The sequence below is a fragment of the Oenanthe melanoleuca genome, chromosome 8 (assembly GCF_029582105.1).
Source record: "Oenanthe melanoleuca isolate GR-GAL-2019-014 chromosome 8, OMel1.0, whole genome shotgun sequence".
In the NCBI taxonomy this organism is placed as follows: Eukaryota; Metazoa; Chordata; class Aves; order Passeriformes; family Muscicapidae; genus Oenanthe; species Oenanthe melanoleuca.
The window spans coordinates 4885815-4910350 of record NC_079342.1 but is presented as its reverse complement, the minus strand read 5'-3'; the positions used below and the strand labels follow the sequence as shown (position 1 = coordinate 4910350).

Here is a 24536-nt window from a genome sequence, read left to right as displayed (position 1 = left end):
AAGTTGGGGATGTGCTTATATTCCTTATGGAATAAAATATAATAATCAACTACATAAAACCTGATGCATGTTTCATAATAACTGGGAACTTTTTCTAGTTCCATAGATTGATCTCTATTGCTGCATTCAAGTTCTAAAGTTATGACACTCAGTAGTTAACGAAATCACCAAGTTTATGGCTTTGAGTGCAAAATCTTGACCATTTATTAAAAAATGCACCATGTGTAAAAGCTGGGTTTCACTACTAGCTAAGCAATGGTGAAAATCTACTAAGCAAAATAAGGCAGGCAATACTGACACTTGTGGTCATTTCTAGACTGCTATTTTTCATTCATTTACAAACATGTCTGGGATAGCTAAGAAACACGCTGGGATCTCGAAGTAACCAAGCAAATTCCAAGTATCTGCCAACCCTGTCACCACTCTAGATGAACTTATTGGAGAAGTATTATTTTTGAAGAGAAGAGCACAATGGTCACTGACTGTACACATAATAATTCTCAACATGGAAAGTTAAAACTAAGCATTTATGACACTCTGTATTAATATATTTCCAGAAGGTAAAAATAAAGCCTAAAAACAAGAATAACCAACCTTGAAAATGTTGCCATTAATCGTCACTTGAAAGGTTTTCAACACATTAGAGTTGATATACAGTTGATTCAATACTCCATTTCACTATGATAAAATAAACTCTGCAATGTATTCATGGAATATCCAGAAAGCATGGTCCATATGGGAATAGTGATAGGTCACCTATGCCCTAAATATTTAAACTCTCAAGGGGCTTGTGCCACCAGGCAGAAATTACCAAGCAGTACATGCCTGACTACTGCAGTTATTCCAAATTAGTTTGAGGAATTTCTGCTAATATTGCCAAGACAGAACTTCACTGAATGGCTCAGCCTAAGAGTTTTTTATAAAACCACTTAGACAAAACTCTGCTGACACCCTCTAAAAACTACATGTGGAGAGGTTTTAAAGTTTTTTAAAGAAAATATTCCAAACCACCACAAGTTTGTTTTGCCCTTGATTTTGCTCAGTTCCAAGTGGTGACATGCACAGGGCATTGTGAGCAGCTCTCTCCTCTCCTCTCCTCTCCCTCCTGGTGTGTCTGCAGGACTTGCTCTGGTTCCTGGGCACAGGAACTCCACCTGCTCCTCACACAAGCTGTTCATCTTCACTTACTCCTTGGAGCCTTAATAGGTGGCAGCCTTTCAAACACTAACATTGCAGCTTCTAATTTCGGATGTAACCATAGTAACATTACAGAACACACTACTCCCTGCATGGAGAACAAGCAGTCAACTGACCCTTTGCACTGAGACAAAGCTCATTCCAACCTCTAACCCAGCAACATCACCAAAACCTGCAGCTCCTGCTTCCAGCCCAAAGCAAGATCTGCCTCCTGAAATACCCACAAATGCACAGGATCATAGGAAAGTAGCAAAGAACAAAGTGCTATAAAAGAAAAGGAAATTCTTCCCAAAACTTTGACTATAAAGCTAAATCAGTCACTCCCAGACAGAAAGCAGTACAAAAATAAAAGCTTTTTCTTTCTTTTCTATAAGATGAGCAAAGAACTGCTCATGTTTTTGGGGGGGGAAAAAAATAGAGAGAATGAACAAAATAAATTGGTCATTAATATTTAAGAATTCAATACTCAATTTGTTCACAAGGCAAGATGACAATTTTTTCACATACCAACAGACAACAGCTCTGCCTGAACTTTACAGGCTACACACAAGGGATATGGCCATTTAATTAAAAGCCAAAGCTGATGTCTGTTCCCTTCTAAATTTACTTTAAAAAGGATTCTCTTTAGAAAAACAACCCTTGGGATTTTTGTACCTTTAATATTTACGAAAGAGCATTTATAGAAAAATAAAAACAGCTCTCCCCTTCCAATATAATACATAAATGTCCTACCTATAGTTCCCAAACTTTAGGTACAGTGAAGCAGTAGCAAATAAATTAAATTGAAAGAGCACAGATTTTAATTAACATTCTGCTGAGATCTGAACTTGATTCCCAAATAGAAGGTTACATGTCTTGTCCAAAAATTCAAAACTCAGAGGCAGATGTACATGCTTGTGTTTGACAATCCTTCTGCCTAAGTCCCCATGGATGCACTGACCACATGAATAACACACCTGGCTTCCTACTCATAGCAAACTGGGAGGACTCCTGGCCACACTCTAGCATCTTTGTGTGCTTCACAACAGACTATACAAAATTCTGGATATTATATAGGGCAGGCATAAGAAAGCTTTGTGTGTTTAGGTAGGAAATTGAGTAGTCTGGGCACATACAGAACACCTCAATGCACTGATTCTCAATTACTCATAAAGGTCCCAGATCAGTAAGTGGTAAGCAACACAGGCCCTCGTCTCATGGTCCACCCCCACACTGACCCCTCCCCTCCATTTTTTAAATATTGATTTGTTTAGATTGGAGGAGATACAAAGTCTTTGCAGATATGCACTTTATATTTATAATAACTATTTAGGAAATATGCTCATGATCCTAAAATGTCCTCAGATAGGATCAAAGGATTTGTGGAAATTGTTATTAGGTTAGGAAATGCATGCATTACAAACAAGACTAAATTAATAGAGAAAGTTAGTGTACATAGATGATTTAGTTAGGAGGATCTAAATCTGATTACGTTTCTAGTAAATTATCATATTATGCATGTAGAATAATAAAACACACTGACTGCCTGGGGAAGCCTTATTTCCCAGTAAGGGACATGCCTATCCCCAACCCCACAAATGAGACACACCAGGTAAGTCACAGTTTCTTTACTCTCTGGCTAAAAAATAGTCAAAAAAAAAAAAAAAAAAAAAAAAAGAGAGCTAGTCATTAGCTTTTCAAAACAGAGCGGGCAAACACAGTGACTAATAAATACCTGGTAAGTAAGCTGCTAGCTCTCTATTTTCTTAGGTATTCTGGTATTTTATTTATATAGCAAATATAATAAGATGCTTCAGCACAGAAGGATCAGTCATTAGAAGGAGAGAAATGAAGGGAATACAAGTTTCCTTAGGACCAAAAAGACAGATTTTATGACATATGTATGTCTGTAACAGACAAAAGACATTTTAGGTTCATCAATAATTGAAATGAAGTGTCCCTGACTTTGCAACGCCAGACCATGGCACAAAGCTATTAAGAGCAGAGAGGCAGTGAACAGCATGTGCTTATACATCAGTGTTGATCAGCCCAACTGAATAACCTCAGATAACAAAAAGCAGCTTTTCAAGAGTAAGCATGTGTAAAGGAAACATGAGTAAAGAAAGACACTTTTATCTTTTCTTTGGCATGAAGGCACAGACCATTCGTACTCCAAGAGAGACAAATGGTTAAATCAAGCTTCAGCATTTAAATGCTTATAATTCCCTTGCACTGCAGAACAGCTTTTGGAATATAGGAATAGAATGTCTAACATTAAAAATGTCCTGGAGTAAGTCAAGGAAAAGTGAAAACAATCTGTAAAAACCCCCAAATTTTCACTTAATGATCATACAATTTTTATACTATTCACCTACCACTGTGCATGAACCGAGTATGTATCATTTATCAAATAAGAGCAAGAGCCTGTAAAGCTTCCTGTCTGCCTTTGGATTTAGTCAAAATGAATGCAAACAATCACGTGGGATTCAGCCAAGCAGTGACGTTAAATTCTGCTCTGTCAGAAGACAGCATCTGTCAAAGCCCACATTTAAACTGCTGCCTGCCTGTGCAGCAGCTGAACAACTACGGAATGGATTTTACACGCCGCAATTCTGGGTTAAAACAACTCCAAACCATTTCTATTACTGCCTAGCAACAATGAAGGAAGGAACAGAGGGAGATCCTATGACTGAAGATAACTGAGGCGCAAGGCGCCAGCGCTGCCTGCTAACATTTCCAGCAGGAATATGGATCCTGAGGAGAGAACACAGCCCGGTATTGTCCGGGGCGGGAGGCAGCAGCTGTGAGCGGAGCCCGATGCGGCGGCCGTGAGCGCCAGGCACCCGCGCCCCGCAGCGCAGCGCCCGCACCCGCGTCCTTTGTCTGCAGCATGAACGGAGAGCGGCGAGGCGAGGACGGCAGCGCCGGGCGGGGAAGGTAACACGGCAGCGGGCAGCCCGATGGACAGAGCGGAGCCCGAGCAGGAAGCAGGGCTGCTGGGGGATGTGCGCATGGTCGAGAGCATCTTTTTTGCTGAAGTGATGGCGTGCCCAAACTATTTTCTGTGGGTATAATCCTGCACCATAAATGGCCTGACCAAGGAAGGTATGTCAAACCCTTGTGTGTGCTATTCATTCGCTTGTCTGTTATCTTTTCAGCCATTACAGATAATGATCGTTCCTAATTTGCAGAGCCCTGAGATAACACTGTCTCTGAGCAGGGAGAAAGAATTCTAGCAGGTTTTGCTCTCCCCCAGCACAATGTCACTCCCTTACACTGACTAAATGCACTGCTCACAGTCTGCCAAGGCTGGTGTGGCTGGAGAGGAAGGATTAAAGGGATAATGGAGTTCCTGTAATGATTGCTTTTAACTGAGAAATTAAAAACTCAAACCCCTCCAATACAGAAAATCCAGTTAGAAATCCTCTCAAACTAGGTCAGAATTAATCCTTATCTGAAGTAATCTTAAAGCATGGTAAAATGGCCATAATGTGACACACCGAGAGCACTGAACCATCAAAACAGACCACACAGTCAAAAGCCATTATCTTAGAAGTCCCCTCAGCCCTTTTTACACTTGCTTTTCTGCCCCCCAAACACAAGCAAAATGTCACAAGGGCACTACCGGCCAAGCATAAACTGGGAGCATGCAAAAAAGACTGAGCATGATTTAAACCATCAGCAGCACAATCAGGCACCACGATTTACAAGTAACATCAGGCTCCCTGACATCCTAAAAGGAAACCTTCAAACACTGCACACTCAAAATGGTAAGCACGTAACTTATCTCCTGCCATCACTGCAATTTCTGTTTAGTATGAAAACACTAACTGTTTAACTTGGATTGTAAAATTACATTCCATCTAATTGCCATTCATTCCTATTTTTTGTTGAAATTTAAATACCTTGTCACTAGTGGCAAAAAAAAAGATGAATATTTGCAATACAAATTTAAGACCTAAATCTATAGCAATTCAATACACCACAGTAAGAAAGTGCTTATCTGCAGAATCTACCAATAAGCTATAATAAATCATTAAATGTCAATATAAATGTGCTTTCTTTACCCAAGGCAATGCCAACATGAAATAAAACAACTGCAGCTGGAAAGAGTTCACAAACCAAGGGATGCAGCATACACCAGACACCAGTTTCAAATCAGTTTTAAGACATTTAGAATATAAAGTCACTTAACAAAACTTTTAAAACAACAACAAGAAAATGTACCTTCAGCAACACTCCAGGAGAAGCACACCTGGCTAATGTAAGACATTGGTATCAGGCATTCAAAAACCTGCACATCAAACCTTATCCTAAACACTGTTTTGTGCAAAAGATTAATGGAGTTCATAAGGGAAGTAAGGCACATTAAATGAGGCCCAATATGCAACTGCTTTTCATCAGAATACAGATTCAGGCTGCCTTTTGAACTCTTCCCTCTAATTTAAGAGTTTGCCCACAAAGCTAATCAAAATATGAAAATCCAAGACATGTGAATAGGAAGTCAAATGCTTCAATTTTCAAAGCTGTAATTATAGAGCAGAACTGCAAGTACCAGGAACCAAAACACCAGCAGAGCACAGACCACAAATAAAAATTCAAGAGGCATTCACAGTTTATGTATTTGGCATTGGATAATGCATCAGTGACTGCACTGCCAGGTGCCAAAAATGAAGCAGCAGTATCATAAATAATATTTCCAAAAACCAGTTACATGCAACAACACACACTCAGAGGACAAGATGAGTGTTTTAGAGACCCTCTGCTGTACTTAGGTTTTCTCATCTACTGTCAATAGTTGGTGCCTGTTCACTACCCTTCTGTGAAATGGAATTTTAAGTATTTGGGGGGGAAAAGCAATGCTCTAACCCTAATTAAGTGAGAGAAAATAGTATTTTTATCATACAATTTGATGGTGGGATTAATATCTAGTGACAGTTTTTAACATTATTTTTAAACAATGCAGCCTAGCACGTAGTATTTTTTTTCCAAAGGTGCAATTGCTGTTGCTGTATTTTCAATGCTTCATACCCCACTGCATATTTTGAAATGTTTTACACACAACTGCAAAGAAAATGAGCCCACGTTATTTGGGTTTTTTCTGTCAATAGCTCTATGACGCTGAAATATAGACGTAGGTGCTTCCCCTATTCATAAAATGCCTTTTTAAAGGGCAAACAGAGATAGATTTTCTCTGACACGCCTACCTTGGAAAATCAAGGAAACGTAAAAAAAAAAAAAAAAAAAAAATCAAGGAAATCCTTAAAATGTCTTCTGATTCTAGTTCTGTCCCTCAGTGTAAAACTTATTTTCATATGCATTATGTAAGCATGCAGCTTAATAAAAAAAGGCTTCAGCCATTGCAACTGCCTTTGCTGGGACACTTCCTCATTGCATCAGGGAAACACAGCACCTGCAAACCGTTTTCAGTTTGCACAAATACTTATGTAACTTAAGATTCTCACTTTTGCCTATTGCCTTATCGAAGTAGGTGCTCATTAAAACACTACCTCAGTTAAAGATTAAACCAAGATTAGTAGTGCTTAAGCATTTCCATCTAATGACTGTAGTTTTGTAAGTGGAATAATTCAGTGTGACAAAATTAATCTTAGTTCTAGCTGCTTCTCCACATTCGTGAAATTCTGGCTTTGATTTTCTTCCTAAACCGTGGGTACATGCACTGGAGCAATAATTAATCAAACATTCAATTAATCAAACTGCTGCCCTCCAACCTGTTACCAAACAATTAACTTCCCTGAGATCTAGGCTATCCTTTGAAGTGGCATTTATGTTTGCTTATACAGAGATATTCCTGAATAGCCGAGTGTTCATTTACTACTCACTGCACACTGCAGACAAATTAAAAATTACGAGTTTTGAGGGGAAGCTTCTGTTTTTCCAGCACGGAAAAGCAGGTGCAAATAGTCAGATAAACACGAGTCTCACACATTTGGGGCTAATTTTCTTAGATAAGGACAACGCTCGAGTTCAAGCAGCACAAGCATGGCGTGTCAGGTTAATTCCTGAACTACACAGTTTAGACACAAGAGTTTATGATTTTCACTCTCCGGGAAGTGGCATCAGCTCCGAACAGTTAAATAAGCAAACCACTTTCAAAAGCTGTAAAACCGAACGCACGGAAACAGCCGAAGTGCTCTGTGCCTCTCGGGCGTTCCCGGGCCGGGCTCGGGCGTTCCCGGGCCGGGCTCGGGCGTTCCCGGGCCGGGCTCGGGCGTTCCCGGGCCGGGCTCGGGCGTTCCCGGGCCGGGCTCGGGCGTTCCCGGGCCGGGCTCGGGCGTTCCCGGGGAATCGCCGCGCGCGCGCCCTTCTCGCGTCACGCTCGCGCGCGGCAGCGCCCCCTGGCGGGGGTCGCTGAGGCGGCCCTGAGGCAGCTCCCGCTCCCTGCGCAGCGCCTTTGTAAAGAGCGGCTGTGAGTAAAATAAACATCACTCACACCCCTCTCCCCACCCTTCCGAAATACAAATATTCCCTTTCGTGAACAGGGCAGAATGAATGTTGCATCACACACATACAATTTAATATCCTATTATTCGATTGACATCTCATCTTAAATTACTCCCATACAACGTTAAACCCTGTAATTTCCAATGTAACATATCACTTAGTTTTTAAATGCACAAATTAATCCAAATATTGGTTTAAGAAGATAGCGGAGCAATTAATAAATTACATATTTCTATTAGAAGCAGCATTTTCTATGGAGTCTTGTTCAACTGTCATCCTTTTCCCTATACAAAACCCTAGGGCCCAGGAATAAATTAGAGCAAATTGAAAATCACAAACGAATCGCTATTGTACAGTGAAGGCTCATTTACGAGATGATGTGATCAGCTTTTAATATGCAGCATCATGAAGCTGCCATATTGACTCTGCTCCTGAATATGAACAAAAATTTAAGAGAAAATGAAGCACAGACTACTTTGGCACTTTTTCCTACAGCTACAGCTGCTGGTCAGAATACTTGAAGTTTCCAACTGCTAGGTACAGTAGTTACATACACTGTTACAGAGGGAAAAAAAACCAACCCAGTATCATGATCATCAGATAGCTGGACAGAAACTTAGTCCTGAGCAAATTTATTTCCAGTTAACACGATCGCTACCCAAGACCTGAAAATCAAGAGCTTCATTTTATTTCAGCTGCCTCTGAGCCTGGCGCCACAGCCCAGTGTTCCATGCAATGTTTTCCTCCAGTGCAGAGTAGAAGGTAAAAGGTGCCTGAAAGGTGACTGGGAATGTTATCCTGCATCTGAGGGCTGTGCAGTGAGGTTACTGGACCCTGAAAATTAATTCTGACAGGTGCATCTTCTCATTGACTTTCCTTGCACGGTGGGGGCCAGTGGAGACGCGCCAGGCAGTGTCCTGTGACTAACACAGCTCTGCCACCGCCAACCCTGCGCCGTCTGTCCCACCACCAGGCATGGTCGTTTGCAAAAAGGGCTTTAAAACTGTGAGCCATCCCAGCCTCTGCACGTCAAATCAATTTTAATTAATGCCATTAAACCTTCCATCTGCCAGCACGGCTTTTTCATTCAGTCCTTCTCAAACACTCTACAAGGATTTCACAGCCATGGATATGAAGCTATTTACATCTACTTCACACTTTTTCCTGCTAACTCAATCCTTTATTTTTCCTCTTTATCTTTGCTATCCACAATATTTGTCAAAACTCTTACCAGGCAAAAAAGCATTTTTAAAGGCTAACAAATCAAGTTAAATCATAAAAAAAGGTTGGCTTTTAGCATAAGTCAAATCTTGTTTCCATTAACGTGGGCTGTTCTTTGAAAAAGTAAATTTAACTCAAATTATCTAGTTTCTGTTTGTTTATATGACAAGTGTGTAAAATGTAAGATTTCTGATTTATTTTTTTTTTAATTCTTTGCAGAGTGAGCCCTTTGCAGACGATTACTCAACTCAAAGGAAAATGAATACCAAAGAATAGCAGTGGATTCTAAACCAATTGGAAAAGCCTTTTCCTTGAGCACTGTCTCATATCCCATTACTGGATCCTTACAACATGCTTCAGTGGAGGAGACGACACTGCTGTTTGGCAAAGATGACCTGGAATACCAAGAGGTCTCTGTTTCGCACCCATCTCATTGGCTTGGTCTCTCTGGTGTTTCTTTTTGCCATGTTTCTGTTCTTTAACCATCACGACTGGCTGCCAGGCAAGGCTGGATTCAGAGAAAACCCCATGTCTTACACCATACGAGGATTTAGATCTACAAAAAGCGAGACCAACCACAGCTCCCTAAGGAGCATGTGGAGAGATGCTGTGCCTCAGACACTCAGGCCTCAGACAGTCACCAACCCCAACAACACAGATCTGTCCCCGCAGGGAGTCACCGGTTTGGAAAACACCCTCAGTGCCAATGGAAGTATCTACAACGAGAAAGGCACTGGGCATCCAACTTCCTATTATTTCAAATACGTCATCAATGAGCCTGACAAGTGCCAGCAAAAGACCCCTTTTCTAATACTGCTCATAGCTGCAGAGCCAGGCCAGGTGGAGGCCAGGCAAGCAATTCGACAGACCTGGGGCAACGAGAGCCTGACACCTGGCATCCAAATTGTGCGGATTTTTTTGTTGGGCTTAAGCACCAAGGTAAACGGATACCTGCAGCGCACCATCCTTGAGGAAAGCAGACAGTACCACGACATCATTCAACAAGAATACTTAGACACCTACTATAATTTAACTATAAAAACTCTGATGGGAATGAACTGGGTTGCAACCTACTGTCCACATGTTCCATATGTTATGAAAACTGATAGTGATATGTTTGTCAATACTGAATATTTAATACACAAGCTTCTGAAACCAGAACTTCCTCCGAGGCACAAGTATTTTACAGGTTATTTAATGAGAGGTTATGCACCTAATAGGAACAAGGATAGCAAGTGGTATATGCCACCTGATTTGTATCCAAGTGAACGTTATCCTGTATTCTGCTCTGGAACTGGTTATGTTTTTTCTGGAGACTTAGCAGAAAAAATCTTTAAGGTCTCCTTAAGCATCAGACGTTTACATTTAGAGGATGTGTACGTGGGGATCTGTCTCGCCAAGCTGCGGATTGACCCCATGCCCCCACCCAACGAGTTTGTCTTCAATCACTGGCGAGTTTCTTACTCCAGCTGTAAATACAGCCACCTAATTACCTCCCATCAGTTCCAACCTAGCGAGCTGATCAAATACTGGAACCACTTACAGCAGAACAAGCACAACGCCTGCGCCAACGCGGCCAAAGACAAGGCCGGCAGGTACCGCCACCGCAGGCTGCACTGAGGGCCCCGCGCCGCACATGTACATAAACAGCGCTGACACCGAGCAGCCCCAGGCACAGCCCAGACTGAGCCCAGCACACAGGGCAGGCGGGAAATTATTTTTTTAAGTTAAAAAAAAAAATATATATATAGCTCTTGAAAATGATGAAATTATAACTAAAAGGTTTTCCCAGCGAATTCGAGATTAAAAAAAAAAAAGATGGTACATGAGGATTTCTGTGTTAACATGCAATAATAAGCATGCACACTTTGGTGGTACAATTGCTGATTCATGTGCCAGTAAAATATAATTGAGCATATTTTCCACACTAAAATTTTTATTTTAAGGAGTGCATTCATAGCTCTAGTTCTCTTCCATGTAATTTCTTATTACCCAGAACTGCTATAAAATGAAAAGTTAAACACTAAGGAAATGCAGAAAGGGCAGATCAGTTTTACCTTCAAATGCCACATGACAATTATTACACACTACTTTAATGTACCACACATTTAGCAATGTCACAATTTAGTAAGACACTACCAATAAATTCTAAAGCACTAAGAGTGTACTCCCTTGAAGTAGGTCCAGTTTTTGTAAGTTTGCATATGTGGTTTGGAAGGAGAGATAAATGAAATCAAAGTTGCAAAGTTGTTTTGTACATTGCCTTCAGAAATGCAAGTGGTGTTCTGGATGCAACTTTCAGTCCACAAAGAGCTGACTGAAAGTTACTTCATTATCTAGAAGTCACAGGGAAAGCTCCTAAGATCCGGTGCCAAGTAACATACATTCCACTTGGAACCTTCATGCAAATGCATTGGATCTGCTAATAATTTTCCTACATAACTTCAAGGCAACTCAAAGGCTGATGAGAAATGCAAAACATAAGTTCCAGTCCTGCACTGCTCTTGACAAAATTTCCTGTCGTGCAAAGTGGGAGAAAACTAATCAAACGTGTTGTTTTACTCTTTCCTGTCTGACAAAAAGCAAGGGTCAGCCAAGTGAAAACACATCTGCTGAAGAAAATGAAGCCCCACACCTGAGTTTATAGGTGGGGAAGACTAGGTCACAATAAGATTGAGAGTTCCAGCCAGCAATATGGGCAGGAACAAAATCTAGGCAATTTAAAGTCACATCACGTACCACTGAAAATACATCGCAAAAAGTGGGCTAAATCTATTTAAAGGTTTGCAGTTTTCTAACAGACAGAACTTTTAAAGCTTATTTTCCAACTGTTACAGCAGAGTTATATCAGATTCAGGTTATTGCTGCTTGTCACAGTGCCAGGGTAAGCAATACCCACCTCTGATCATGAGCAAATGATCAAACTGCAATTAGTTTTTTGTTTGACTGGGACTTATTAATTGGATAAAATACAAATATTTGATGTACTTTTATTATTTAATAAAATTGATTATATTTATGGTCTTAAGATTTCACTTTTTCTGGGAAAGCTGCTCAGGAAGAAAGAAGTTTCTAACTTTAGCAATACTAGGTTTTTGTCGTGTTCTCTAGTCCTCAAAGCTGGGTTTTCATGCACAGCACAGAGATCACAGCAGGGTTTTCTCCTTTGTACTGAGAAGACAAATCATATTACTGGCCACTCTCAGCAGCTCTTGGGCTGTCTGTCTGCAGGAACTCTCACATGTGAACAGATTGCAAGGCACTGGATGTACCTCTGAAGCAATTTCAGCAGGTCCTCTGGAAGGTGGATATGGGAATTTGCTCAACACCATTTTTTGGTGATCTTCCACTAAATTTTTTCCTCTGCTGTATTTGAGGTGTGCTAACTGTACACAACAGTTGTAGTGTTCTAACACACCTCAAATAATATAAACGTCTGGTTTTGGGGAAAGCAAATACCTGTAAAAGTAATAGCTCTCTTCTGCAGAGATTTCTCCAACTAAATTGAAAGTTCATACACTCATGATGCCTGTTGGCATTCCTGTGAGAGAGCTGCCCTGGATAGGTGCTTTGGGAGTGTGCTTTCAGCACGCATTGCAGTTTCCCACTCTATGTGCTGCTCGCTCCCAGCTAACTAACACCAGCCACGGCTGACGTGCAGCTGAAAAAAGGCATCTGGCTGGAGGTCACTGTAGGCAGGCTCTACACCACACTGCTAGCTAGCTCTAGACCCCAGAGCAAGTGTGGGAAGCCAGTTACTACTGCAGGGACTGAATTTTGGAAGATACCCAATGCCATAAGTGGCCTCTCCACAAGCAGTGCTGGCCAAGGATGCAATCCAGCCTCCTGGAGAGGACTTCAGCGCTGCTCCCAGCCCTTGGCACTTCCCAGCTCTACTGAGATGCACTCCATTTTACCAACTCTGGCTAGTCCTAAATGCTGTGCCTGGCTCTGGGTGTAGTCCAAGAGGTTAATGCTAAACCTTAAATAGTTTGGCACTGGAATCATCAAGTTTGGCAGCCAAGCCACCCCTTGGGTGCTGGGCTTTGGAGCTCCTGCACGATGCTGATCTGCCCGAGCTCGGCAGAACCACGGCACGCTGCCCATGAGTTCAGCATATCAAAGCTCCTGCTACTTACAGGACTAGTGAGGAGCACCAGAATGCTAAAGAGAAAGCCATTCTTAATGCCCTTTTAAGGGTCCAACATGATTTTTTTAAATTTGTATTAATGTTTGGGTGTAAGTTGAAACTACTCTATAAACATACTTGAATCCTTATCAAGATGGTCAAAGGCGACTAAAAACATCTGCATCCAAGTACTGTTTTCTTGCACAGTTTGTTGCAAAGCTTTTAGAAACAAAAGGGAATCATTCTGTATGATGAAATATGCAATTACAGAATGAACACTCTACATTCTTTTCTCTGAATGTTTTACTGTTTTCTAGCTTGTGTTTAAACTATTTGCTCACTCCACTAGAATATAAAAACAGTTCATGTTAAAAATAGTGCAATAGTTAATTATATCATTAAAAGCTTGGACAAGTTCTCTCACTTCCTTTCCTCATATAGCAAGAAAAAAAATGCATTTTTCATTAGCAATATATGCATTCAAACTTGTAGCTAAAACTAACATGTCTGCAGTGCAGTAAAAAAAAAAGGATGTAACTATTCACTGAATACAGAAGTACAAGAGTTTGTATAATACTTGCTTTAAATGTTTTTACTTCTCTGTATGTCTTCTTTCAGGTTGAAAACAAATATAAAAAGTCATAATGCCTCAAAAGTTATGATGGGAGAAAAAAAAATGTGACATCATCAACACCATTATTATGGCAAAGAAAAATCTTAGAAAAGCTGGTCTGATAACAAAAATCAGAAATTGGAGTTCCGTAATTTCCCCATATATATTTAATTTTTAACTTAATAAAGATTTACACATTGATACTATAGGACCAAAATGAAGTGCCACAAAAAAAAAAAAAAGTTGTTATTGAACAACAGAACTGTTCTTTTCACATCTTCAGTTAAATCAGTGGTGTGGGATATTTGCACATCCCACACCAATAGAATTAAGAATGCAAAATGCACAACTACAGCTTTTGATGTAGTAGAACTGATCCCATCCCCAGTCACTGAGAGATCTTTCATGGGTAAATTCAGCAATCTGTTCTAAATTTTAAAAATTACATGTCAAGGTACTTCCAAGCATCACTGGTTGTTCTGAGAGAAAATTCAGTGCCCACTACGATCTTCACTTAAATTTATAAACTTAAATTATGGGATGGCAGTGATCTAGAAGAGATGAGACAGACTGCTTTTCAGGTTAACCTTACTAGAAGAGCAATTTCGAATCTGCTTTTCCTTGCAGTGCAGTAATATAAAATGTGTCAGTCCTCATTTACAAAATATTTTCAGAATATATCAACATGTTAAGACATGCATTAACTGTCTCCAAGCCCAGGCTAAATCAGGCAGGGAGGGGAGGGAAGCACCTAAAGGCCATTACTTTAGACAGCCTCCCTCTTCCCACTTATTTTCCTGGTATGTTAACACAGTCCGTAATCACATGTCAATCTAAAATACCAACATAATCTCACAGGGCGAGAAAACCTTTTCTCTTGAATGAATGCTCATTGCAATGTGTGGAAATGTCCTAGGAGGAAATGAAAGGGAGAGGGAAGATGCTAATACAGAAGCTACTACTTCTTCCATTTATGCTTTTGGGAAGAACAGGCTTGTAACTGATTTGCAAAAACATCAGTTGTTATGGCCACATTTTCCCAATATTAGATGCTATTTCTCAATTCATCTTTTGCTGTCGAATAGCACAAATAAGAAAAGGCTGGACAATCACTCAGCTATGCTGTGAGAACTGCACCTCTCAATGAAGGGTATTATTGTCCTTTTCATCTCAGACTGTCCTCCCAAACCAGGATGTGACTCCGGGCACAGTATCCCCCCCCTTGCTATGCACATGTACTGGACACTGGCTGTTATTCCCACAGATTCCACCTCCAGCCCATCCAGCAATGTCTCCCTTCCCCAGCCACTCCATGGGCAGCCCAGGGGAAGGAGGGAGGTAGGGAAGCTGCACTGCCAGCTCTGAAATGCTGCACTGTGCAAATGTAGGTCAGCAGGGACAGAACGTGGGCTCTGCTTTGTACCGAGAGTGAAGGCAAAGGCTTTCTGGGCAGGAGGCTGGGGGAGGGCTCTGGAAACAACTTCTTGCAGCAAGTCAGTGAAAAAGGAGATTGAATGTCAGAAAACAGAAGACTGAAACTAAAATTGCATAGCTGATCAACACCACTCAGGTTGGAAATGCAGGGCAGAGTCAGTGGCAGGGAAAAGCGTTACAAAAGTGAGGCCAAATGAGAAAGCAGGATCTGGAATTCTAGTCACAAGTGTTCACACTTCTGTACTTAGAGAAAATAGGAACCTATGAGGTAAATCCATTCTTCTCACTAAATTTTTGCTTTCTGACTGCAGTGCATGTGTTTTATTAAAGCCTGAACCAAATTCCTAGTCATGATGGCACAAACATATCATTAACTCCACAGAGAGTACTTTACACAAAAGCAAACCAAGAGCAAAGCAAATTAGATCACTTGTGCCTAGGATTGGTGTTTAATTTTCACACAAAGAGTTAATTTCAGCCTTCATTTGTTCCAGCTCAAAAGAAAACAGAGTCTGGTACAATATGGTACCTTCCTTTCACAGTTAGAAGATCGCGAAGGAATTTAGCTGAATATGGGCTATGGATGAACACTACCACGTTGCTTTTCTGATATTGCCATGGCAACAGTTACAAGAGCTCTCTTAAGCATTTAAATCTGACAGTTTTCCTGATAACACTAACTGAATGATAGTAATGATGCATTTTGGTTCATGAGCTAACTGCTCTATAACCACAGGGTACGAACCGTTCCCTTCACTTTTCTCAAGGCTGTGCTTTTGGTCAAAATGTTCTGACCAAGACAGTAACCTTGAATTACCATTCAAAAAAAAAAAAAAAATATACAGTCCCTCCAGCTCAGGGAGTACTCATGGCTTAAAGCTTTATGTACTCTCAAAGGTTTCCATTTGAATGCTTAAGTTGTGCAGTGTTCAGGGTGGAGAAGTCAAGACTGCTAAAATCTTTGATGGGATTTTTCTCAAAGGGCTTTCATTCGCCTGGGAAGGCTGGAGGAAAAAAAACACTTTCTGAAGGGTGGATTGAATTGTTGCTGACCTTCAAGATGTCATTTGCTCAAGAAAAGAGAAGGAGGAAGAAACTGGCATTTTTATACAATCTTTATCAGTTTGTAACTAATATACACTTTTTTAAGGAACAAAACACTGCAAGCTGTTCTACCTCAGCGCAGGCCAAAGAGCACAGTGTGCTCTGAGGACAAGGGCATCACAGCAACGCCTCCACCTTCTATTAGCCCATTTAGCTTTAGCTAATAATAAGTGGCATTTCAACTGTTCAATAGGAGTATTCTGTGAACCACTCACTCTGATGTCCCAGATGCTCAGTGTGGGCATAATGGAGAAGTCACTTTTTCTTTACCTCATTAAAAAGTGAAGTGTGTGAAACGTGTTTGTCATCCTAACATTTTAAGGATACCAGCTTTGATAATGCCTTGCAAAACATTCAACTAAAAAATACTAAGATACTGAAAACTGTATGAAATCTTTCAAAATTTCCCAAGATGGTGAAAATGAAGATTTCAGAAGAAAAAGTCATGCTTGCAAGGATCTAAGAGAGGAATCTTTTCAACACAAAAAAGTCCTCAAAAGGCAAAGTATTCCCACTTCTTTTGCTGTTAACACTTTTTAAAGTTTTATATTAAATTAAAAATTTAAAACATCCATGCCATCCTAAAACCACCAAATCCCTCCACACTGTTGAAAAACCACAACCCCACCACATCTTTTCTTCTGGAGAGGCCAAGTATTCCCACATCTCAGTCAGGCTCAAAGTTTAAAATGAGAAAAAACCAACTGCCACAAGAAATCCTTTGTTAATAAAATACCAGACAAGACACAGAAGGAAACTAAAACCTTCCTCACTGCCTTTCCTAAACATTTAACATACCCTGCATTTAAACAAGCTGAGGCCTAAGAACTATTTTGAGAATAAGAATAGCCTTCAATCTTGCAGGTTTCATTCAGGATTTGTGTCACTGTCATCACTTTCAAAAGGAGCATCAATTTACGTCACATTTTAAACCTGTTTTGTCTTGGCATATAGGTTGATACAAGATGACAAATCAAAAAAAGAAACACTGGAAAGTACCATCTGTGACTCAGTCAAAAATTTAGTGCGCTACTTAATGCAAATGCCAGTCATTTTATAGTCATTCTTCCAAAGTCCACCTAAACGTTGATTTTTGCTGCCATAAAAATTCAACTAAATCATCCAGCCGTCTGAATGAAGAGAAACAATTTCCCATTGTATCATCTTTAACTAATCTGAAATATTGTATTTTATTGACTGGTTTTTAGTGCAGAAAAGGACAAACTTTTTATGTCCCAAAAATGTAAAGAAATGAGATAATTCAGAGGTACTCTTAATGTTATTGAATACTGTAAAATAAAGGTAAATAACTCATATATACCTGAGGCAACAACTAACACCTCTATTGCTCAAAAAGCAAATTACAAAGCTTATGCTGTACCTACAGTGAGGCATACCAAAGAGAAAAAGGAAAAACCTACCAAAATCCAGCAAACTCCCATAAATCACATTGTTCATATATAGATGTATCTTCAATAATCAATTCAATAATACCTTTATTTATGTCATGACAAAATTCTGTCTTCCAAATATGAAATTATTTTTAAAACTTGATGCAGCAGTTTGCTTTTATTATTTGATCAAATTTTACATTATTTAAGTATTTTGGATGTTATCCACATTAATTGAGAAACCTAATCTTTTCCCTGAATTCTCAAAATGGTAAAAAAACAATAAAATATAGGGCAACAATCATAGATAATCACAATTCTTTTACTTTACAAAAATTAAAAGCTATCCAGCTGTGAATTATCCCCTTTTTAAAAAGGAGGCTAATCTGTTTGCTACAACCATCAAAGATATGATTTTTTTCTAACCAAAATTCAGTTGAGAAATGGATGCTGCAAACAACTTTAGATATCCAAATTTCATTAATGTTAATAAAGGAATGACAGCCCTGTGACAATAATTTGGAGGCTCTAAGCCTGAATGAAATACAATGCTGTCCTAGTCATTAACAAGTGCAGTGCCTGGATCCCTCAAACATTTTAATTTTTTTTTCCCCTTCCACCATTTTCATATTTTCTACTAGTAGAAGTTAAGCAGTTTGAATGATTTATTGTCCAAATTTCATGCTAGCAGAGCGGAATGGAAAAACTAGAATAAACTACATAATGACATTTCTTCCCTACCCATCCTCCTATTCATTAAAATAATTTACACCCATGAGCACACTTTTGTTAAGTAGCATCTTCTGCACACATTCCATAAATTGAGAGTTTTATAAAACACTACTTTGGTTTTGCCTGTAAGACTCCTTATGACAACCAGTCAAGTATTAATGTTTTACCTTTTCCAATTCTGTAAGAAAAAACCCACCTACAAATCTTGTATTAATTTTTTACCATTGTAAAATATTTTACATGGAATAGAGTGGTTTTTTCCCCCATTTCTTATCACAATATTCTCCTGGACTTAGGAGTATCAGCACCTAAAGCACTAACATAGTCCTCAAATTCATCAGACCTTGATTTACTCACAGAACACATAACTCATAGGATGTTCATGACAAAACAGATGATCAGGAACATTAAGTGTTGGGTTGCTTTTTTATCTCACAACAATGGAGCAAGCAGTCCATACTGACATATCCTGGCTAGGACATAGCAAAGTTCTTCTGCTCCAGTTCCAAGTGTAGCCAAGTCAGCACATACAGCTATGATCCAGTTTAAATTGAACATAACAATACTTACACTCTGAAAGGATGGACACTTTTTCCACAGGTTGTCTGGGCAGCCTGTTTCAGTGCCCCCCATGCTCACAGGAAAGAATTTCTTCCTGCCATTTAATTTAAATCTCCCCTCTCAGTTTAAACTGTTCTCCCTTGTGCTATCACTATGTGTCCTTGTCAAAAGACTTTCTCCCTCTTTTCTGTAAACCCTCTTTGAGGCAGCTGCAATGGGGCTTCCCCAGACACAGGCTGAACAGCCCCAGCTCTCAGCCTGTCCTGGGAGCAGAGGAACTCCAGCCCCACAAGCACCTCCATGGCCTCCTCTGGAGCTGCTCTAACAGCCCATGTCTGTCTTGTGCTAAGGGTTCCAGAGCTGGGTGCAGCACTGCAGGTGGGGTCTCACGAGGGAACAATCCCCTCCCTTGACCTCTGGCCACCCCTCTTTCAGTGCAGCCCAGGATTCAGCTCACCTGGGCTCTGAGTGCACACTGCTGGCAGAGCCAGCAGAACCCCAAGTCCTTCCATGCAGTCCTTTCCCAGTCTGTGATTGCCCTAACCCAGGTAAAGCACCTTCTGCACTTTTTGAAGGACCTTGTTGAACCTCATTAGGTTCACACAGGCCTTCACACTCTTCATCATATTCAGTTGTGTAACCCAAGGTGCTGGACAATTTCCATTTTTTTTTTGTGACACTTTAAGACTTGGGCAAAAATAGCTTTACATATTTGCTGAACATATTTCACACTGGCTTTGTCAGTTACTTGAAGTGAAAAATGATGACAATGAGATGTGTTGCCATAGAAAAAAAAAAAAAAAAAAAAAAAGGCTGCCTCCCACCACAGCCAACTAAAACATTTGGCATTTCATTTGTTTCAGTGGCCAATACAGATAAGACTGTGTTTGTCCCTGGATTCTGGGAAGTCAGAAAAAAAAAAAAAAATTCCAACCGTCAATAAAGCTTTCTTTTCTTGTCATCCTATTTCCCTTTTACAACTACCTCTTCACAGGTAGAGGTTTCCTCAAGTTATCAGAGATATGCTGTAACCCACTAGAAGCAAGTCTTTGCAAGATGCAATATGAAAAATTAAGCATTTTCTATACAAACCCCATAACAATTTCCCTCTTCACCCAAACACCTCAAAAACACATTAAATATTCACTCTCAGAGAAATTTCTAACTAGTCCTTTTAAACAAGTGAACACTAACTCCCTAAAAACCAATTCTTTGACTCAGAGATGACACAAACCTGTTTCTAATAAATACCAAACTACAGTGTCTAAATTTTCAATGCAACATTTTCAAAGCTTACTAGTAAGTTTTAGTCCTTCAGACAATTGATGATATATTGCTGACCAACTCTTTACTAAAGTGGCATCAGATGATATTAGACCAAATCAAAATTACTTGTTTCAAAGAAAACCAGTAAGCATAAACAAATATTGATTAGGACCTGTTATTACCAATACTTCTTCTCTAAACAGCTGGTAAAATTTAGCCAACAAGTCACAGAAATACTACCCAAATTTCCCCATTTACTGGAAAATATAAGGGCAGAAGACAGAAATTCACCTACATAGATTCAACTATAGGGATGTTGTAATCTAAGACTGTACCATCCTCTACACATGCAGAATGGGAGAGGAAATTATCAGTACATTCATTCTGCTGCTGCTAACTGCATTAAATGAAAAGTATTTTTTTAAACCTGGTAGAAATCCTTTAGAATAATGGACCGTAATTACAAACTTTCTAAGTTGTGACACTTCAGTAAGTATTACAGCACATCTCTTACAATCAAACAGGGAGATAAAAGATGCAAAACCCACAAAATTATACTCAGGGGAAATACACAGGCAGGACAAGCACTTAAAAGAGAAAATATTCTGCCCTAAGGAGCTTAAGTAAGTAAATAAGTGGACAAATTTTAAATGGTAGGCTTCAGTTCATCAGTTTAAGCACTGGAGTGTTTTTTCTTGTGTAATGACAATTGAAGTAAAGTGTGAAAGCACTGAGTATGCCCAAAAATAAACAGTCTATTAAGCATCCACAGCAATTTAATTTCCTATTCCTTTCTCAACCTAAAACATCCCAAACATAAAACTGAAAGCAAAACAAATTACCCTTGTGCTCACCAACCAAAATAAAACCAAAAGTTAAAAATACCTTTACAATTTTTAACTCTATATATACATATATACACACAGAACAAGGGCATTATGAAAAACTTAAAAGGTACTGAATTTACTGCAGGATGTCCATGAAATCTAGAGGATCCTGAACTGTGCATTGTGGAAAACATGCAGGCTTTGCAGGTTAGTTAATAAATACTATTGGGGCTCTGTATAATCCATCCATTACTGCCTGGAGTGAAAAGCAGCAATTGAATTTTATTTGTGGCCCTGGTACAGATCAAATCTGTAATCCCATGTAAGATACACACAGCACTAAGAAATGAGACCTCAGCAACCAGAGGAGCAGGAATCACAGAAGACAGTCTGGGGAAGCTGCTCCCAAACTCAATGGGCTAACAAAGATCTGAAGGTTTATCAAGATTCAAGGAAAGGTGGGAAGTCAAAACACATTAATTTAAATGCACTGTATTCCCATGTGAGTTTTCTAATGCAGAAGTAAATTGGCCTTCACTCACTGTAAACCAAGGAAATTAAACTACATACAGCTCCCTAAATTAATTTTATTCCTAAAGACATAACCAGCCAATGGCAATTTAATGCATTATAACTTATGAATGCTGATGTTGAACACTTTAGTAATTTGCTTTAATTTGCTTGAGTGCCTTGATCTAGATATAGCCTTAAGGAATACCTGTATATTGCCATTTTAGCTTGCATCATCCATTGTATTAAGGAGAAAAGGTTATTTGTGAATGGCAGAACTATGAAGTACTTACTTTAACAGGAAAACACAGACACGTACTGAAGACTCTTAACTTCCTAATGACTCCCAACCATGTTCAGGTGGACACAGCTCCACCCTGGAAAGTCCTGATGTGTTTCATTACAAATGAAATATGAATTAAGATTTTTAACCCATTAAAACAAAACCTGCTTTGGGGAGCTCAGGAGCAAGAACAGAAATCTGGAAGGAAGTTCCACAAGGTCTTCATGTACCTGAAGGGCACTGACTGACACTAAGTAAAATGAAAATATAAATAATGTAGGAAGGTTCTGAGTTTTAAACATTTAAAAGTGAAAACAAAGAAGTAAAAAGCAAATAAAGTTCACAGTAACACCTAAATTTATCCTGAAGCATAACAGATTCATTACGAATCAGTGCTGGAGTAAATGAACTACTAATACATAAACCCAGAATACATCTTTATTTTTCCATCAAGATAATGTCAAAGAGCACATGAAATGTATTACAGAAAGTTATAAATGCCTTTCTGCAATTTAACTAGAAGCAAAACATTCCCTCCCACCACCATTATCTTCAGACTTGCCAGAGAAGCTCATGCTACTTCCTTCACCCCTGAGAAAATAAAACATCTGCCCACCCCATCAGCTTTTAATCTTCTTATGGACAGAATTAATTTAGCTTCCTTCTGGGGAATATGATGGGAGAGGAAACTGGCCAAGCCTATTTGAGCCAAAGTCAGTCTTTTGTTTAAAGGAGAAAAAAGAAAAAGAGAGGGGAGGAAGGGGAAAAGAACCATAAGCTGTGAACACTCTTTAGTTATGCCACACTTATTAAGTATCAATACATTTCTATGCATTTTACCATAGTTTAAATATGACTTCACTAAAGAAACATCACTTTACTGAACATATGGCAGAAACTCCCTGAAGCATGCCACAGACTAAATGTCAGGTTAATCAATCATTTCCATTCCACTTAGGAGAGGCATCAGAAAAAGTTACATTAGTTCCTTAAAGGTATGATTTTTATTCATAACTGAGAATTTTCAGAAATATTAGTATACTAGTAACACTATCCTAGTGTTTAACTTTAATCCATTCTGGATCTTAACCTGGAGGATGTTGAGTACTCATTACCTTTTATATTCTATTTCTCTCAGCTCCATATAAAGGAGTAATAAAATAATAGTTGAAAATATTTTCTGTGTACTGCAAATTTCCATCAATAAAATGTTCCCTGCATATGGATTACTGTTATGGTACTCATTCTTTAAAATTATCTAATACCCACATTAGTATTTGAAAGGATTACAATTTACAGTGTTTGGTATTACAAGCCAAGTGCAGGCAGCTTTCCAGAGAAGAAAATAAAAGGACATTAAGAGTCTTGCTGAGCCCTGCCAGGGGAAGGAATATAAGAGACACTCTGAATCTGTGGTTTTGTTGTGCAGTACAATAACACACACATGCAAGCTACCCATATTAAATATATAGCTCACCTTAGGTGAGAAAACTGCCTGATTAGGCATTTTCATTATTCTGGAAACTGTAACAAACCAGCAAACACAGTTTTCAAAATATTTCAGCTATGAACAAGGAAGTTGATTTACTTATTAAAACTTCACCTTTGAAATCTGAGCCAGCTATAAACCTACCCTTTAAAATCAGATGTACCATTCAGGCAGTTCAGAGTCCCTTTAGATTTTAATTTCTAAGACAGCATTAAAATCCATTTAGGATTTTAATATGTATTTTACTACTTTAATCTGCATTTCACCTGCTGTTCATGTCCAGATATTTTTGGAACTCTTTTCCTGACATTATTTTCCAGACATAATTATACATGTGAAAGCTACTATAAAAATCATTGTTTGCTACAGCACAAAACATCACCCTAAAAGAGAATGGCTTTTATAGACCCATATGAGGTAGCTGCATATGTTCAGTATATTATTATATCTTCTCTGTATTATTAGGTACAAAATATTTGTCATAAGGCATTATAAAGCCCTCTCTATCCACAGGTCTTCTGTTTTAGTTAGCAATCATGATAAAACACAACTGATCAGGCAGGTTATCTGCTTTAATGTATTCCATTTTTATTTCAGTTATATGTAAATCTGTTTGCCTGATTCACACCAGAGGTAACTGGGAAGTAAGGCTGATGAATAGTGCTGCATAATGCACCCTCACATCTCCTGTGCTAAAGCAAAAGCAGAGTTGGCTTTTTCCCCACCCCAGGAAACAGCTCTTCTCATTCTACTTCAGTAACATTCCTTCCCTTCTCCCACAGTATGGTTTGAAACTACTTCCCAATTTCAATAAAACCTGGAGAGAAGTTATTGCCTTTGTCAACTTTTATGAAAATTGCTGGCCAGGGAAATTAAACCCTCAAATTACTGCTCCCAGAGAGTGAAAGGCAGGCAGTGCTTTTTCTGTGTCTCCTCAAAATGGCAACACCAAGCCACCCAAAATCACACATCTGTAACTCAATAGCTGCACTTCTCTCCAGGGCAAGGGAGGGCACCAGGAAACACCCAACTCACTTCGAGGAAGAGGCTCAGGTGATTAAAGAGACAAAATCCCTTATTTATACGAAAAAATCTAGAATTTTTAACAACCTTTTAAATTAAAAGTACTATGAATTTACAGCCAGTAGACTGACAGTTAGCTACAAGCAAACTTATCACATCACTACATCACTGTGCTTAGTCACACCAAGTTTTCCTTCGCACTTGAACTGAATTTTAAAAGCGTATCTGTTGCTCATGCAAAAAACCTACTCATATATCTTTAGGAGAGACAGAAAGGAAGAGATTTAAATTCCAAAAATACATCCTAAGTTT

The 24536-nt window shown here is 39.2% G+C and overlaps 2 protein-coding genes across 2 annotated transcripts in view; one reads left to right on the top strand and one right to left on the bottom strand.

The window, feature by feature from the left end:
* The window catches only part of CDC73 (cell division cycle 73), a 97043-nt gene that overhangs the window by 34892 nt on the left and 37615 nt on the right, over positions 1 to 24536 (bottom strand). The window lies entirely within an intron of this gene.
* Positions 3676 to 11885, top strand: B3GALT2 (beta-1,3-galactosyltransferase 2). The gene is made up of 2 exons (XM_056497193.1): positions 3676 to 4281; positions 9082 to 11885. Exon 2 carries the CDS (start codon positions 9214 to 9216, stop codon positions 10480 to 10482), a length of 1269 nt encoding a protein of 422 aa, XP_056353168.1. The 5' UTR covers positions 3676 to 4281; positions 9082 to 9213; the 3' UTR covers positions 10483 to 11885.

Excerpts from the sequence above, each read along its gene's own strand:
- B3GALT2 (XM_056497193.1), top strand. The coding sequence starts at position 9,214 with ATGCTTCAGTGGAGGAGACGACACTGCTGTTTGGCAAAGATGACCTGG.